General features: G+C 45.3%; 1 protein-coding gene across 2 annotated transcripts in view; it reads right to left on the bottom strand.

The window, feature by feature from the left end:
* The window catches only part of WBP1L (WW domain binding protein 1 like), a 56,301-nt gene that overhangs the window by 24,566 nt on the left and 12,174 nt on the right, over window positions 1–19,561 (bottom strand). Inside the window, exon 1 of one of the 2 annotated variants that reach the window (XM_007470417.1) lies at window positions 9,313–9,482. The exons of the other annotated variant lie outside the window; for it this stretch is intronic. Coding sequence (XP_007470479.1) covers window positions 9,313–9,339 — 27 coding nt within the window. The 5' untranslated portion in view covers window positions 9,340–9,482. Of the gene's footprint in view, window positions 1–9,312; window positions 9,483–19,561 lie in introns of those variants that run through there. 2 annotated transcript variants of the gene reach the window in all.

The following is a 19,561-nucleotide window of genomic DNA, read 5'->3' as shown; positions in this document are numbered from 1 at the left end:
CCATCAACCCGAAACTTTACTCCTGAGGCAGGGGAGTGACTGCACATTCTATTTTTGTTGGCAGCCGGTCCCAGCCTATCCTGGGCCTCTGCACCACACTCCAGAGCCACACCCCGAGGAGTGGGAGGTCACAGGTATTCACACCACTGCCTGGGGGTAACCAGGGATTTCTAAATCCTTGAAGAAAACCACAGGATAGGCTGGGCAGTGTTTGAAACCAAGAATGAGACCATGAAGAAATGGACAAATTCTTAGAAATGCACAACCTTCCGAGACTGAACCAGGAAGAAATAGAAAATATGAACAGACCAATCACAAGCACTGAAATTAAAACTGTGATTAAAAGTCTTCCGGAGCTTCCCTGGTGGCGCACTGGTTGAGTGCCTGCCAATGCAGGGGACACGGGTTCAAGCCCTGGTCTGGGAAGATCCCACATGCCGCGGAGCAACTAGGCCCATGAGCCACAATTACTGAGCCTGCGCGTGTGGAGCCTGTGCTCCGCAACAAGAGAGGCCGCGATAGTGAGAGGCCCGCGCACTGCGATGAAGAGTGGCCCCCACTTGACGCAACTAGAGAAAGCCCTCGCACAGAAACGAAAACCCAGCACAGCCATAAATAAATTAATTAATTAATAAATTAAAGAAAAAAAAAGTCTTCCAAGAAACAAAAGCCCAGGACCAGATGGCTTCGCCCAGGACCAGATGGCTTCACAGGTGAATTCCATCAAACATTTAGAAAAGAGCTAACACCTATCCTTCTCAAACTCTTCCAAAATATAGCAGAGGGAGCAACACTCCCAAACTCATTCTACAAGGCCACCATCACCCTGATACCAAAACGAGACAAAGATGTTACAAAGAAAGAAAACTACAGGCCAATATCACTAATGAACATAGATGCAAAAATCCTCAACAAAATACTAGCAAACAGAATCCAACAGCACATTAAAAGGATCATACACCATGATCAAGTGTGGTTTATCCCAGGAATGCAAGGATTCTTCAATATACGCAAATCAATCAATGTGATAACACCGTATTAACAAATTGAAGGAGAAAAACCATATGATCATCTCAACAGTTGCAGAGAAAGCTTTTTTTTTTTTTTTTTGCGGTACGTGGGCTTCTCACTGTTGTGGCCTCTCCCGTTGCGGAGCACAGGCTCCGGACGTGCAAGCTCAGCGGCCATGGCTCACGGGCCTAGCCGCTCCGCGGCATGTGGGATCCTCCCGGACCGGGGCACGAACCTGCGTCCCCTGCGTCAGCAGGCTGACTCTCAACCACTGCACCACCAGGGAAGCCCCAGAGAAAGCTTTTGACAAAATTCAACACCCATTTATGACAAAAGCCCTCCAAAAAGTAGGCATAGAGGGAACTTACCTCAACATAAAAAAGGCCATACATGACAAACCCACAGCTAACATCGTCCTCAATGGTGAAAAACTGAAACCATTTCCACTAAGATCAGGAACAAGACAAGGTTGCCCACTCTTACCACAATTACTCAACACAGTTTTGGAAGTTTTAGCCACAGCAATCAGAGAAGAAAAAGAAATAAAAGGAATCCAAATTGGAAAAGAAGAAGTAAAACTGTCACTGTTTGCAGATGACATGATACTATACACAGAGAATCCTAAAGATGTTACCAGAAAACTACTAGAGCTAATCAATGAATCTGGTAAAGTAGCAGGATACAAAATTAATGCACAGAAACCTCTTGCATTCCTATACACTAACGATGAAAAATCTGAAAATGAAATTAAGAAAACACTCCCATTTACCATTGCAACAAAAAGAATAAAATACCTAGGAATAAACCTACCTAAGGAGACAAACGACCTGTATGCAGAAAAGTATAAGACACTGATGAAAGAAATTAAAGATGATACAAACAGATAGAGAGATATACCATGTTCTTGGATTGGAAGAATCAACACTGTGAAAACGACTGTACTACCCAAAGCAACCTACAGATTCAATGCAATCCCTATCAAACTACCACTGGCATTTTTCACAGAACTAGAACAAAAAATTTCACAATTTGTATGGAAACACAAAAGACCCCGAACAGCCAAAGCAGTCTTGAGAAAGAAAAACGGAGCTGGAGGAATCAGGCTCCTGGACTTCAGACTATACTATAAAGCTACAGTAATCAAGACAGTATGGTACTGGCACAAAAACAGAAATACAGATCAATGGAACAGGATAGAAAGCCCAGAGATAAACCCACACGCATATGGTCACCTTATCTTTGATCAAGGAGGCCAGAATATACAATGGAGAAAAGACAGCCTCTTCAATAAGTGGTGCTGGGAAAACTGGACAGCTACATGTAAAAGAATGAAATTAGAACACTCTCTAACACCATACAACAAAAATAAACTCAAAATGGATTAAAGACCTAAATGTAAGGCCAGACACTATCAAACTTTTAGAGGAAAACATAGGCAGAATACTCTGTGACATAAATCACAGCAAGATCCTTTTTGACCCACCTCCTAGAGAAATGGAAATAAAAACAAAAACAAACAAATGGGACCTAATGAAGTTTAAAAGCTTTTGCACAGCAAAGGAAACCATAAAGAAGACAAAAAGGCAACCCTAAGAATGGGAGAAAATATTTGTAAATGAAGCAAGTGACAAAGGATTAATCTCCAAAATTTACAAGCAGCTCATGCAGCTCAATAACAAAACAACCCAATCCAAAAATGGGCAGAAGACCTAAATAGACATTTCTCCAAAGAAGATATACAGATTGCCAACAAACACATGAAAGAATGTTCAACATCATTAATCATTAGAGAAATGCAAATCAAAACTACAATGAGATATCATCTCACACCGGTCAGAATGGCCATCATCAAAAATTCTACAAACAATAAATGCTGGAGAGGGTGTGGAGAAAAGGGAACCCTCTTGCACTGTTGGTGGGAATGTAAACTGATACAGCCACTATGGAGAACAGTATGGAGGTTCCTTAAAAGACTAAAAACAGAACTACCATACGACCCAGCAATCCCACTACTGGGCATATACCCTGAGAAAACTATAATTCAAAAAGAGTCATGTACCACAATGTTCATGGCAGCTCTATTTACAATAGCCAGGACATGGAAGCAACCTAAGTGTCCATCAACAGATGAATGGATAAAGAAGATGTGGCACATATATACAATGGAATATTACTCAGCCATAAAAAGAAACGAAATTGAGTTATTTGTAGTGAGGCAGATGGACCTAGAGTCTGTCATAAAGAGTGAAGTAAGTCAGAAAGAGAAAAATACCGTATGCTAAGACATATATATGGAATCTAAAAAACAACAAAAAAAATGGTCACGAAGAACCTAGCGGCAAGACGGGAATAAAGACGCAGACCTACTAAAGAATGGACTTGAGATATGGGGAGGGGGAAGGGTAAGCTGGGAAAAAGTGAGAGTGGCATGGACACATATACACTACCAAACGTAAAATAGATAGCTAGTGGGAAGCAGCCACATAGCACGGGGAGATCAGCTCGGTGCTTTGTGACCACCTAGAGGGGTGGGATAGGGAGGGTGGGAGGGAGGGAGATGCAAGAGGGAAGAGATATGGGGACATATGTATATGTATAACTGATTCACTTTGTTATAAAGCAGAAACTAACACACCATTGTAAAGCAATTATACTCCAATAAAGACGTTAAAAAAAAAAAAGAATGAGACCATGTGTCACAGTTCAGTGGAAGCTCCTGAGAGCATGTATGTTAAGAGAACCAAACAATAAAGAATATTCTGTCCCCTTTCATGCAATACCCAAGGGAACCAATGTCTTCTGTGAGACACAGTCCTGGCTAAATATACGCCACTTGCAGGAAAATAAGTCACCGTGTCACACTCCGGCCAGCTGTTCTCAAAGCCTGTCTCCCTCTCTACTGAGACGTATACAGCTTTCTGCCACTGCCCCTCCTCTCTCTTTCAGTTAAAAGAACAAGACAGGTCAAGCAAGTCACCTAGGACTGAACCACCATTTTTAGCAACAGATGCCTCTTGTGAGGTCCACGTTCAAGCCCAGTTGAGCCCTGCCCACAGCAGCAATGGCTACAGAGGGGGCACAGAAATGGCTAAACCAGGTCAAATGCAGGGCTGTTTCAACTCACTGTTGCTACAAATTAGCAACAAATAGAGTCAAGAAGTGCCAGGGAGGAACTGGTATCCAGCTGCTGGAGAGTCAGGGCAGGGGAAGAAATTTTATAGCACAGTTTTGGGGTTTTTTTTCCTCCAAGTAGTCCCAAATTATTGTTTTCCTGGACTAAAATTTACCTCTTCAAGGAAAAGGGGTGGGAGGGGGTGGATCAAACTCATGGGATATTACTGGAGGAAGTGAATGTTTTCTTTGGCTCCATCCTGGATAAAAGTTTCAAAATCAGCAGATACAGTCTTCTTTTCCACCAAGTTACTGTCCAGTCCACTGGTTTCTCTTTGCTTTGATAACAAGAATGTGATGAAAAACAAGCACATTCCTCTAAAAAAGCAGCTTCTTGCAACAGAGATGTTGCGGGGGGTGTTTAAAAAGTCACCTGAAAGGGCTTGGATGAGAACCATCCTTTCTGTTAGGTGACCGTAGGGAACTGAGGTGTTCTACGGAGCTGTCGCTTATAGTTTTCACTGATTTTTACAAATCAGTTCCAAAAAGAATTTTAGCTTCCACCTCTGGTAGTACAAACAAGTGTTACTTGGTGTTTGCTGCATTTATATACAGCCAGTTCCCTTCCAGCAGGGTCTTGCTTACTTTGTCCTGAACCTGGTAGAGAAGCTAATTAAAATCAGCACACATAGGAGCGTAATGTTGACTGGGACACTCAGTCCCGTGCAGAGAACAGGGAGAAGGTCTGGCAGCAGGTTTGGTGCGGGAACCATACCAGCGATGTGCAACAGCAGGACAGCACTGAGGAGACGTGGCCTCCAGAGCTACCGCTGCCACACATTAGCTCTGTGATCTCGAATAGATAATTTCTTGAGTTTCCAGCTGCCTCACAGGTGAAAGGAGATAAGACCTCCTACCTGATGGGTGGCTGTCGTGACAAAATAATCAAAGTATCATGTCAACGTTGGCTGATATTCAGCAGTGTAGGGGTTAAACTGGAAGCTGGAAAATCCCATCTGCCCCCTCCCCGGCACGGCTCCCGCGCTGGCAGCTCCAGGCTGCCTTCCCTGTGTCCAGGGAGTAACTGGGGTTCAGCACTCTGGCTGCCCTGTCACATTCAGCACCAGGCCAAGCAGGGGCCTTTTCAAGAATACAAACAGCCCCCTGTGCCTCTACCCATACATTCCAACCTGGGCAAGGGCACACTGCCTGAGCGGGCCCAAGACCCACCCCAGTTTCACTGGGGACTACTCATTTCAGTATCAGGGATCATCTCACTTCATCAGTGAGGGCAATTTGGGGGATAATTTTCCCACAGAGAAAGGCAACATTCGAGGTACAGGATATAAATTCCTGTCTTGACGGATCTAGCCTGCATTCCAGCAACTAGAACTTGCCATCAACTGGTCCTTCCACATACCTACAGTGCAACAACTGAGACCACTGGACTGTGGAAAGGACCACCTGCAAAAGCCTCCTTTCCACACCTCTGAACTGTACCACTCCATTCCTAATGTCACTCGCCCACCGCCACCTGCCTAACGTTCCATCACCTGCGTGCTTGTTCTATGCCACCTGCCTGACTGTGAGGGCATGGATAGAGTTTCTATTGATACCTCTTTGCATCCACAACGTGCTTTGAGTAGAACAGGTGCTCAATACTTTTCAGATATAGATGTTGGTCATAAGAATCCTTCAGCATTATAAAATCAATACCTTCTGAATTAAACATGAAATAGAATTCATTCAAATCAGCAGACCAAGAACATTCTGTTGCAATCTTGTTCTCTGAAAATCAGTGATCCATCTGTTAGGTATACAGGATGGAGTCCCTCTTAACCAGAAAACTCATTTTCTGATCTTGCCAGATAATGAAGGGATGGCATGCTCAACTGTGTGTTGTATCTAAAATCTGGCGGCGCGTGGTGCCATAGCGCAAAAGTTCAGTAGCTGACTCTCTTCCAAACTTCAGCCCCATTAAGCACAAAAAGACTGTTCTCTAGACAACACTGTAGCTTCCAGGGGGCTGTCTTAACTGTCCCTTGACTGGAAGAACTAATACAGCCTTGAGGCCTAGTTGCCCTTCACAGACACTGAATTCATGCCACACTCATTATTAGACTGAAGGTCCCTCATGCCTCCCTCTTTCTCAGTGTCATAAAGGACACCAATACTCGATGAACAGAGGTCTTTGTTTTGTCTCAGGCATACTTAATACCAAGACTCACAGATGACAGTTTCCCTTCTCATCTGCAGGAGAAAACAAAAACAACACTCCCAACCTGATCTGTCTGGAATGCTCTTTCCCCAGCTCATATGTCTGGTAAACTCCTACTCATCCTTTGAGACTCAGATCAGATATCACCTTCTCAGGAAAGCCTTCCGTGCCCACCCCCCTCCCCAAGCCTGATTTAGATGCTTTCCCACCCTCTGCTGTCCTAGTCCCTGAGGATCCTCTGTTTCGGGCTTTAGCACATTGTCATGTAATTATTTCCCAGCTACTAAAGTGCAGGTGGGGGTGGGGTTTGCTCAGAGTGGGGCCAGACACCGCCTGGGTCCGGGCCACCTGGGGAACACAACAGAAATGCAGATTCCTGGGCCCACACCTACTGAATCTACATTTTAATAAGCCCCACTCCCAGGTGATTTTTATGCATTTTGAGAACTACTGCATTAGAGTATGAGCTCCTTGGAAGTAAGGATTGTGCTTTATTTATCCTTTGTGCCGGGTTCGCATTCATTAAGTGCAGAGGCATTATTCAGTAGATGCTGCATGCATGAGACTCTTCCACAGAGTAAAATGTAAAAGGGCACTCAGAGACAAATGTCTCATCTGGTACCTGGGCCACCTAGAAACAACCTTCAGAAAATATGCCCCAACTGGAACAACGCATTAATCCAACTCTACTTTCACAGACACTGATAGGTAGTGAGAAAAACACCAGGCTTTGGAATTAAAAGACCTGGGTTTAAAACAAACAAACAAACAAACAAACAAACAGAACTTCGATTACCATTTCCCTAGCTAGCTGAGCAACTCTGGACAAGTAGCTTACCTACTGTAAGCCTCAGGATGCACTTCTGTAGAAACAGAATCACACTACTACGTAAGACAGGGGTGTTATGTGGATTAAGAGGGAAATAATATATGAACGTACATATATATATATATATATATTATGTATATAAAAACTAACAGCATATATGTTTTGTGCCATTTTCTTAAAAACAGAATTATCACCAAGTAATCTTTAGAAGGCTGGCTTTTACATAGTTCCAATAAAAAACAGTTACACTGTCAGACACAGAAATGCTAGAAATAAACAAAATTATGTTACCAAAAATACTCAGGGTTTTTACAGGCAAAGTTTGAATCACAGAAGCCAAAGGCAGAAAGGGCCTCAAGAGGTCCTCTAGTTCGGCCCTCTATCAGGAACCCGTTCAGAAACAAGAACAAAGATTCACCTGCTGTGGATCCTCTGAGATGCTCCCCACAAACAACCCAGTTCTTCACTCCACCTACCTCTGCATCCTTTCACTTAACTGAGCAGAGGTTACTGGACACGAGCAAGACCGATAGTAAATTACACTGGTACAGTAAGCAGTGGCCTCCCAAGTCTCAGTCAATGCACAATGACCAAATCCCAGGGCAAGAGCTCCTGCCTACTATATCCTTCACCTCTGTAAAGGAACCAGTCCTCTAGCTTCTTGTTTCCTTACGTTTTTGCTAAATGCCTATTCTCAGTCAGCCAAGGTGCTAGTGTTTTAAATATTCTTTTGTGAAATCTTCCCAATGACTCTTCCAGTAGGTTTTATTGTTTCCATTTCAAAGATGAGGTTCGGAGCAGTTAGGCAGCCTCTGAGACCCAGGTGGGGAGCCAGGATATAGACTTGGGTCTTTCTGGTTCCCCAGCCCTGCTCTTTCCACTGTATCAGGCAGTTTCCAGCCGCTATCCCCTGCCTGCTGACATAACATGGGATGCTTCATCCATCCTATTTCCAACGCTGCTCAAAATCCTTGCCAGGGCTTACTCTGCCCATGGGTTAAAAGGACAGCCTTTCTTGAGGGGCAGAGGAGGTGCTCAAAAAGGGCCCCCAACGCTCTGCCTATCGGCTGCATCAAAGGAACTCTGAAGATTAACAAGAGCAGTAATGGAACGTGCGGAACTTTTCAGAAAAGCTTACTTTTAAAAGAATTTCAGGCAACCCAAGGGAGACTCTAGCACTTTTCTAAGAGTGAGGTTAAACCAGCAGTCCCTAGCAGTGACTTTTTTTGCTAAGGTTTCTGGTTTGATCACATCTGTGGCTTTTCCTCCCCCAGGAACAGGCAAGTAGAGGGTGTGTGTCTGTCCCCACCCCCTCTTAAAGCAGCCACTGGTTACAGTTACACATTCCGATACAGACGTGCCTCTCAGACCAAAGAGGGGGCAGGGGTGGCCAGCTCCCAGAAGCCCTGGAACAAATAGTTGGCAACAGCTGTGTTCTCAGAAGACCGCAGTTGGTCGCTCGCTACTGTTTTCTCATTCCACACCAGGTTATCGGCTATAATTCAGTGCCCCTACTTCAAACAGCCGCGCGCAAAGCAATCGAGTCTCTGCCACAGGGGTCTACTGGCTTTGAAAAATCGGTCAGGGAGGCCAAAATGTGGTCAGTGCCACCCCCACCCCTCTGAGGCATTCAGGCCGCCCCTCAGTCACACAGCCCTGACCACACGCTGAGGAGGAGAAAGCCTCCGGGTGCCCTACCCTGTAAAAGAAGGCCCCGACCCCAACTCAGAATCTCTTCAGAACCAGGGAACTGTGAAGAAATCTCTGCTAACTAGCCAAATCAAAATGGAGAAGGAATAAAAGGGGTTTTGATCAAGAATCCCGCTCTGCCTCTCCCCCTCCCCAGCCTCACTCAACTGTTTCCTCCCTAAGGCTTTGGTAACGGTTTTATGGTGCTAATGGAAAATCAGAACGGAGGGCCCCAGAGAGACCTCGGGGAGGTAGGGGGTTAAGAACACGGTGGCTCTGGGAATAAGGAGCAACTAGCAGGCAGGAAAGGAAGACTGGAAAATTCTGTGGGAACTGGCCTGTTTTAACTGCGAGACATTTTCAAAAAGGTTCCCTCCGCCCAAAGCAGCAGGATGATAAACTCCCACCCTTCTTCCCTTTCCGAACCCGATCCACGGACCACCCGTTCCATTACCTGTCTAAGAACCAAAAGGAAAGGCATCCTGCAAGAGCATCGTCCACACTAACGCTGGGAAAAAAGGGCTTTTTAAAAGTTAAGGTCTTGGAATGAGCATTTTCCCTGGTGGGCCTGGTACTCAGCGGTCCCGGTTAACCAGCCTTCCTTAGCAAAGGAGAGAAAGTAAACAGACTCCTGGGACCAAGCAGGCACTCTGCCTCCTGCTCTCCTCACTGCTTCCCCCCACCAGCCTCCCACCGCCGCCCCCACCCCCGGCCTGGCTCCGACCCACCCCCACTTTCTCGTGACATATCTCAGACGCAGCAAAGCTGAAGCTGTCTGCCAAGGGGGAAATGACATCAGTTCAGGCACGGCAGAAAAAACTCCAGACAGCTGCTGCTGTGGAATACTGAGAAGGATGTGCTGCAAACCTACGAAGGCCTGCCCTGGACCCACCTAGGGCTGGAGCCCACAGCAGGAGGAGGATGGGGGCTGCTGCCCGCTGCCCGCTCCCATCGGCTCTGAGCAGACTGGGCTGTACATAAATCAAGGCTCTAAGGCTGAAAAGAGCTACACTTCTCTTAATAACGACTGGATTCTAATAGCTCCCAAGGTCTTGTTTCTCCTCCTTGGGAAAGAAAAGGAGGCCAGGGGCTGTCAGTTTCACAGAAACTTTTCCTCCCCCCCACCCCTGCCAGAGCTGGTGCTCAATAAAAGTGCACTCTGGCCTGGTTGTTTCAACTTTCTCTAGGGATGGATGCAATTCACAGAGACAGGTTAGAGAGGCACCCCTCCCCCAGCAAAGGCAGGACCTACTACCTTGGGCGCTGACCTCTCAAGCCCTCACTTCGACAGGAGAGTTTATATTTCATAAACAAACTGCATGTACAGGTGCCAACATCTTTCCTCACTTGTCTTACAAAAGGTACAACAAGTCCCACGGCAGCCTCCAAGTTGCCAGTGAAGCAGATCATCTATATTTAAACCAACTCTTGCTTCTGAAAAGTTCACCACCTTAGGTTTGTCAGGCTTTCTTCTCTAAGCTCAGTTTATGGAGAAAACGGCTCTCTATAAGGTTGGCGTCCTCATCTGACTTCTCCCAGTCAGTAGTGTAAGCCAACTCTCATCTGGCCACTGTTCCCTCAACAGCAGGTCACAGTCGCTCCCTCCAGTCCTGAATCCTCCACCAAGGACAACACAAGCAAAGGTCCGTGTTTGGATTTGGACTTGCAGAAATGACTCTCAAGGAGAACAATCTTCAGAGGAACTTTATCAACCCAAAGTTACTTTCTAATAATTATATTTCTGTCACTCAAAGCAAGTATATCTCATCTTTCTTTTTACTTTCTGCAACAATTTTCTTTCAGTGATACTTATCAAAGGCCCCCGGTGGGACTGGCACTGTGCTGAGCAGACCCAGGTAAGTCAGAAATGATTCTTGCAAATTAGTATCTTTCACCTCCACCTAGGACAATAAATTAGCAGTACATAACACTTACAGCAAGGTGAGTTGCCAAAAGTACTTAGTGAATCCAGCCAGACACACAATGTGCTTGCTGCAGGTCTACTGACGGTCAAGGTCACATCGACTTTCCTGACAAGGAAACCAATGAGCCAACCCAGCTGGGCCATTTCCTGGAGGCTCACAGAAAAATGACTCACAGCCTCATTGCTTTGCAGAAGGGAAGAGGGGTGAAGTGGCTTCTGCTGCTGCAGGTGTTTGGGGACTAGGGAGACATTCTTCAGCAAATATGTATTCTCAAGACACGGTCATCCAGTCTATCCCATGCCTTGCTGCTACCCTCACAAACAGGCTGAACTGCCAGACAGGCAGGCCTGGACATCGAGGCACAAGAGAGAAGAGGCTGCTTCCAACGCCCTCCTTTCATTTCCTCAGTTCCCTGGCAACCGCCGACCATCCCAAAACACATGCAGCATTATTAACTTTGACAATCAAACTGGAGGAAGGGGCATCCTCAGCCCCTCCTGGGCAACTCTGGTCTGAACCTACCTAACAAGAGAGTTAGGTGACACCTGCAGCTCTACAGAAAGAGTACATGGCATAAGTGTACTTATTCATTCATTCATTCCACACCTATTGAATGCCCACAGTGTGCCAGGGCACTGGTCTAGGTGCTGGAGGTACCGCCATGAGCAAAACAGTCAAGAACCCTTGCTCTAATGGGCAAAAGAAACATTTCACATTTCCAAATAATATTTATCAGCAGTCATCTCTGAATAAGTGGAACTGCAACAAAATTATTAGAAATCCAAAAATAATCTTGTGAAAGTTCAAGCTAAATTATCAAAATTGCAACATAGGCTGCCCAATTTCCTCCCAACCTAATGAATCATCCTTTTATGGATGCTACTCAAGACAGTGTTTCTAATCAGCATTTGCCTACTTTTATCTTCTTATAAGATGGTTAGTTCCTTGTGCAAGGCAGCATTAAACCCAAAACACTACACCGAGCACAACATCATATACTCTAACAAAGTGATCACTAAGAATGGCTTCTTTCTCACTGATCTACTTTTCCTTGCCCCTAGTCCCTGACCAACCCTCACTGAGCGCTAAGATTTGGGGGATGAGGAGAAAAAGAAGCTGAATTGGCAAATGCAGGCATTCCCAGGAAGGCGAGTTCACTTTTCTCCATGCTCTACAAATATTATAACCCAGGGACACAACAGTCAATTTGGGGATTTAAGAGGCAAGAGGATAATCAGCAATTTCTGCTAGTCTGAGAAAAAAGGGTTCTTTTATGTAAATGATCCAGGTTCGTACATGGTGGACCAGAGCTAAGTCAAATCCTTCTTCAAACCGTTTTGGTCAACTGCCTGACAATGCAGAATTTAATGCAATGCTGAATTCACCAATTTAAAAAAAAAAAAAAAAAAAAAAGGAAAGGAAGAGTCACACTAAACCGGGATGGAGCAGGATTATGTTGTCAAAATGTTGCAATTTAATCCCACTACTGGGCATATACCCAGAGAAAACCATAATTCAAAAAAGACACATGCACACCAATGTTCACTGCAGCACTATTTACAATAGCCGGGTCATGGAAGCAACCTAAATGCCCATCGACAGATGAATGGATAAAGAAGATGTGGTACATATATACAATGGAATATTACTCAGCCATAAAAAGGAACGGAATTGGGTCATTTGTAGACATGTGGATGTGCCTAGAGACTGTCATACAGAGTGAAGTAAGTCAAAAAGAGAAAAATATCGTATATTAACGCATATATGTGGAATCTAGAAAAATGGAACAGATAAACCGGTTTGCAAGGCAGAAATACAGACACAAATGTAGAGAACAAACGTACGGACACCAAAGGGGATGAACTGGGGCGGGGGGAACTGGGAGATTGGGAGCTTGGGATTGACATGTATACACTAATATGTATAAAATAGATAATAAGAACCTGCTGTATAAAAAAATAAAATAAAATTCAAAAAAAAAATGTTGCAGTTTAACAACTGTTTATGGCCCCAAGCAATGTCTGAGACATCCTTCCACTGACCCAGACCCCTCTTTCCCAGTTCAGAGAACTCACAAAGATAGTAATGCGGGAATCCCTTGGATTAACTTATTATTTAAGAAGACAGTGTTCGGGGCTTCCCTGGTGGCGCAGTGGTTAAGAATCCTCCTGCCAATGCAGGGCACACAGGCTCCAGCCCTGGTCCGGGAAGATCCCACATGCCGCGGAGCAACTAAGCCCACAAGCCACAACTACTGAGCCCACGTGCCACAACTACTGAAGCCCGCACACCTAGAGCCTGTGCTCCGCAACAAGAGAAGCCACCACAATGAGAAGCCCTAGCACCACAACGAAGAGTAGCCCCCGCTCACCGCAACTAGAGAAAGCCCACGCACAGCAACAAAGACCCAACGCAGCCAAAAATAAATACAAAAAAAAAAGAAGACATACTGCAACAGCGTATATGTTCATGGCTAGTGGAATTCATTCCTTCACTGTACTTTAGTTAAGAATCTTTTGGCAATGTTTTCTAAGCAGCCTATGCATTTATAATCTTTAAATTCTGGGAAGGAGGCGGGGAGAGAGAGTTATTTGTTTATTACTGACAATAAGCCAGCCTCTGTGTTAGGACTTCATTTAACCAACATCTCACTTAATGTGACAATGATCCCATGATGTAGGTATTACTATCTCTATTGTTCAGTTGCAGAAACTGAAGCATATGGAGACCTTGCCCAAGGAAGAGCAGAGGAAGTAGGCAGAGGAAGAGCAAGGATTTGAATGAAGTCTCTGGCTCCAAAGACTCTTTCCTTTACAATAATACAGGAGTCATGATATTAAACCAGAAGTTACCAATAAGGCAAAAACCAGAATTGAGGGTCAGTCAAACGCTGAGCATACATGCATGTCCCTGGTCAGTGCTCCAGAATCCTGTCTATAAGACTGTCACTTATACCGGATCTGACAGTGGTGTTCCCAAGGGTGGAGTCAGGGCGCTGCGGCCCCAGGACTCCCATTCTGACCCACTTTGAGGCTGAGCTCTGTGAGGTAAATGACTGGGGAAGTCCTGAAGTTCTCCTATGTTCCCAACACACAATGGGCCCCCACACAAGGAGCAAACTGGCATGGAAGGTCTTCCATGCCTTGGATCTCAACTAACCTGGTGAAGTGCTTGTCATCTGGCCAGTGGAGGCTAAAGGAGACTAGGGTTGACGGCCCCCGAGTTTCTCATTTCGCAATCAAGGAATCTGAAGAAAGAGGGTTTTGTCAGAACAGGACAGCAACTGCCAGGCTTCTAGGGCAGGAGATAATCTCCAGACCTAAAGCCTTTTTATTTCCAGGAGTTTTGAGTAGAGGCTGCTAGGCCGACACAGAACATCTAAGATAAAAATAAAAGACCTTTCTTATCTTTCTCGGGTTGTGCACAAACACATTTAATTGCCCTAGAGTTCTGACTCAAAAAACACAGAAATGAATACTAACCCAAACCCCAAACCAATGGGAGTGCCACAATCAAAGTCAAACCAAGATATTGTCACGTCATGAATGCCAGGCTTGGCATCAATAAAAGGATCCTGAAGTAATTATTCTGGGAATGCCATAGGAAGAATTCCAAGCCCAGAACAAAGATTTGCAGAACCTTGCCAAGTAGAAATGTTAAGGACTACTCAGCTGCCAGAAACCAGGAACACTAGATTATCTGTGTCCTGGGGCTGGAAAAAGGCAGACATGTAGCAAGCCTGCCGAGGCAAGAAAACACACCTCTCCTGGGCTCCGAGCAGGACAAGGAGTTCTACAAGTCACAGGGCTTGTTTCTTCTACAAGGCATCCATGAAAACCTGAAATGCTCTCCTACTATTGTACTGAGTCTTCCCAGAAGTTGTCTGGGCAAACAGCCCTCAATTTCAATCACTTGCTAAACATCAAATGATATATTTCAGAGAGGGAGGATCTTAACCTACGCTGATATCTCATATTTTACAGATGAAAAACATGAGCTTCAGTGACGTTAGGTAATCATTCAAGGACACACAGCTAGTAAGCAATGGAGCCAGCATTACAACCAGGTCTGTGTGGCTCCAGAATGGCTTGAACACGCATGGAGACGGTACTTTGATATTATACCCGTCACTTCCCCCTCTTCTGTGACATGATAGTCACAGTCGCATCCAGCCACCCAGGATATATCATGGAGATGAGAAGGATGCAACACTGGATGAACTGGTCTGGCCCTCCAGTCCTGGAGGACTGATTTATTTGATTACACAGTTAGAGAGAAAAGACAGCAGACACAGAGACAAACGTAGGCACCCTACAACAAATGGGAGGGGAGGAGTAGAGGCAGTAAATGCACGAAGGGCTTGAAGAAGGGAAGCTACTGAGGGATAAAATGGCCAAAGGAAGTATTACCAAGAGATGGCTAACTAAAAATCATGTAGGGTTTGCGGGGAGAAGGTGAACACATTAAGCAGGGCCAAGCATGACTGAAAGTATGGAAACAAGGGCACACGGGGCATCTGAGAAAGGCAGACGATGGGCAAAGATCAGCTGCAGGTACAATGCATACGTGTGTGTATTTACCGAGTACCTGTAACCAGCATACCTTTTCTTTCTGATGACTACTACTAAAATATGATAAATCCTGAAGTTGACTTTGTGGGGGGGATGTGGGAGGTGGAGAGAAGACACCCATGGCAATGGTACAGCCTTAGCCTTTTAAAAAGAGAGAAAAATCCTGGCGGCGCAGTGGTTAAGAATCCGCCTGCCAACGCAGGGAACACGGGTTCGAGCCCTGGTCCGGGAAGATCTCACATGTCGCGGAGCAACTAAGCCCGTGTGCCACAGCTACTGAGCCTGCACTCTGGAGCCCGCGAGCCACAACTAGGTGCCCACGCACCGCAACTACTGAAGCTCACGCGCCTAGAGCCCGTGCTCCACAATAAGAGAAGCCACCACAGGGAGAAGCCCTCGCACCGCAGCAAACAGTAGCCCCCACTCGCTGCAACTAGAGAAAGTCTGTGTGCAGCAATGAAGACCCAATGCAGCCAAAAATAAATAAATTTAAAAAAATATGTATATATAGAAATAGCTCATAAACAATCACAACAAATAAACTTTAAAAAAAGTTTTTTTTTAATAAAAATAAAAAGAGAAAAATCAAAGTAGCGGAAGCTGAAACCAGTTTACAACAGCTTCCTAAGGCTTCTGCCTCTTGCTTCTCTGCCCCCTAACAAGAAAATCCTTTACTGCTGACAATCAATCACCCCACCGATATTTATCACCTTCATGGATAAACATTTACTGCCCTCTCTGGAGAGTCCAGGGGTCTCCGAGACTCACCACTGACAGGGGGCTGTCACCGATGGTTGGCGTGCTGTTGCTGGATCTGCAACTTCAGCTTTATCAAGTACAACAGCAGCCTTGTTTGTTTTTATACCAAAATGCTAGGTTCATTTTTCCTGCCCTGAAAACAGTTCACCAAACTGTCAAGTAGCCAAGGATTACATGAAAATCAGCAAGCTACAACTCAGGGCTGTCCCCAGAAATATTTCATGTCTCCTCACAAACTGCTCTCTAAACCAAAGATTGGAAAAGAAAAAAAAGGGGGGGACCTAGGTCACACCAACTACATGATACACTCTCACATGTAACTTGGAAAGAGAACTCCATTTAGGAAAATTAGTCTTCAAGGTCCCCACTAAATCTGATTTCATCTTTCACTTATATTTAAATTTAGGGCAGGGTAGAGAGAGACTCCACTTTTGGTGCAATGGTGGTAGGCCCAAGGAAAGGGCTAACATCATGGTCATTTTATTAAAGGTACCTCAACTCTAAGTCCCTGGAAGCAGCTCCAGGCCCCCTGGATGCAAAGTCATAAGAGCAAGTGTGCACACTCTCCAGCGAGAGATCATCTTGGTTGTGATTTGATAGGAAAATCCACTCTTTTTTTTTAACATCTTTATTGGAGTATAATTGCTTTACAATGGTTAGTTCCTGCTTTATAACGAAGTGAATCAGCTATATATATACATATATCCCCGTATCTCCTCCCTCGGGTGTCTCCCTCCCACCCTCCCTATCCCACCCCTCTAGGTGGTCACAAAACACGGAGCTGATCTCCCTGTGCTATGCGGCTGCTTCCCACTAGCTATCTATTTTACATTTGGTAGTACCACTCCCTCTTTCATGTGCTCATAAATTCAGCAAAGTTATTTATTCTCAGGCCTATCTCCTCTTCTATAGTATAAGCAACTTAAGGGCAAGATGGGTAACTTTCATTTCTGTGTCCCTCACAATACCAAGTAATGCATCACACAAAACAGGCCCTCAAGAAAAACTGGTTACATGGATGAAGAGAATTGATGACTAAAGAGAAGATGGTAAAAATGAAGCTAATGCAGCTAAATCCCCAAACATTTGGGCAGGTGACTTTTTCTGGTCACAGAACCTGAAAAACAGCTAAGAGATAAGGAGTGCACCTGGATGGTACTCTGAGCTCAGGAGGTTTGATGAAGGGATTGCGAAACCCTCTGGCTATCTAATTTCTCAGCTGAGGAATTTAAAGCACTTAAGCCATCTCAAAAGCAAAACTGCCTTCCTCAAGGCAGAGCTGGGACGTGATCTAACGCCCTGTGACAGTTTTTCCTTTATGGGGAATGGGATGAAGCGGCTTCTGGTTTTGCCTCCTGTTCACCAGAAACTCCATTAGCAACACCTGGAAGTCGCCTTTTTTGCTTAAAGGATTGTGAAACTTAATAAGCCCTAGTTGGGGGCTTCCCTGGTGGCAAAGAGGTTGAGAGTCCGCCTGCCGATGCAGGGGACACGGGTTCGTGCCCCGGTCCGAGCCTGCGCGTCCGGAGCCTGTGCTCCGCAATGGGAGAGGCCACAACAGTGAGAGGCCCGCGTACCAAAAAAAAAAAAAAAAAAAAAAAGCCTAGTTGGAAACACAGCTCCTGGCACTAGGCCTTCCCTCAGTTCCTGGATCTTATGTATATCAAATACTACCTCCTCCTTCCTTAGGCTGTTCGGTAGCCAAATCTACTCCAGGTCTAAGATTTCATGGTCAAAAATACCAGCGGAAAACTTTATGACAACTTAGCCCTCCCATAAGCTGTAGGGAGTGGGGAAACTTCTGGAACATGCACGTCCACACCCCAAGTAAAATGATGACTGAAGGTGGTGAAACTGGAGAGGGAATCACACCAGATGCAGGGACGCTGGACCTTTCGTCACATTACACCCAACCATGGGCCACACCTGAACCCTGGATTCCCAGGCCACAGAGAGTGAGGCAACACAGGATGACAGCAGTTTCAAAAACACCTTGACCCGGAGTCCAAATCGTGAAGAAAGCACTACAGCAATGCAGAAGTGGGCAGGAAGACCCTACTCTATAAGTAGAAAACTTAGGGGGAAAATGCTGGAAGGGCCTTTGAAAAAGCATCCCCCTTCACAGCAAGAAGTCAGAACAAGTCACTGTCCCGCCCTGAAAAGAAGTAGCAGGTACCAATATCTTACATTTTATATCCAACATTCCAAAGTCCTTCACTTTTCTCAAGATGCACGTTCTTGGCAAGATGTGCTCAGTATTATTGAGAATTACATTTTTTTTTTTTCGGCCGCACCATGCAGCTTGTGGGATCTTAGTTCCCCGACCAGGGATTGAACCCAGGCCCTCGAAAGTAGGAGCACAGGGTCCTAAACAGTGGACCACCAGGGAATTCCCAGTGTTATAGAAAAGGTGGCACTAACCAATGAGAGACACAATAAAGCATCACCCTTGCAGACATCTCAGGTTTATAAACTACTTTCATATCCCTTTTCATTGTTCCTTATATCAGCTGGTGACAGGGCCAGGTAGTTACCATCCCCACTTACCGGGGCAGTACACTGGTCTGGAAGTGTGAGTTGACCTAGGACTAGACCTAGGGTTTCTGACTGAAGAGGCAGAGGTCTTCCCATGGAACCCCAGTAATTGACTGCCTAGGGGCAGATTTTCCTTTAAGCTAGACTCTGTCAGGGCTCTGGCACTCTACCATGCTACCACCTACTCTCATGACCCTGGGCCAATTACTTCACCTCTCTGAGCCTTCATTACTTTTATCAGCATCTCCCAGAGACCGCTCCAAGGCAGCCATTTCTGCGATAAGAGGCTCACATGGTTAAAGAAGTTTACCGACCCTTTTGGAGATTCACGATGCATGTGCTTTACGGTTAAGCCTCTGAAGGGTCCCACAATTAAGAAGCCTGTTCAACCCTAAATCTCCTACATTTCAAACAGCACAGCCTCTCTTACCAAACATCTGTTCATAGCATCATTATCTCTACGGTGTCTTTCTTTGCCTCCAAATTCTATGTTCCATCTCTCCCTCAGCAGCATTGCTCATTAGCCGTGAGACACCACCCCCACCCCACCGCCACCAATACTGTACCTTGAGGGTGGGCAGGGTCAGCCAGACACGGGATGGGGACACCCAGCCTAGGCCCTGGAGAGCTGAAAGAGAAGATACGCAAACAGGGTCTCCTCATTTTCCTAGGTTTCTCTGAACATTTGTGCAATCTCAGATAAGAACAGGATTTTTCCAAAAATTCTCCCTACACTAGAAATCGAGGGCAAAAGTCATAAGTTAATCTTTCACTTTATATACTGGGAAGAGGTTGGAAATGGATATGTGTCCAAAAAAAAAAAAAAGTTTTGAGAGGGAAAAAGGGGGGAGCAGGCTGCTATGATTAAAACTTCACCACTAGACCTGTTCAAGTAAAAAAGAAAAAGCTGTGG

Source organism: Lipotes vexillifer, unplaced genomic scaffold (genome assembly GCF_000442215.2).
Source record: "Lipotes vexillifer unplaced genomic scaffold, Lipotes_vexillifer_v1.1 scaffold916, whole genome shotgun sequence".
Lineage (NCBI taxonomy): Eukaryota > Metazoa > Chordata > Mammalia > Artiodactyla > Lipotidae > Lipotes > Lipotes vexillifer.
This window is presented reverse-complemented; position numbering and strand designations above follow the sequence as displayed.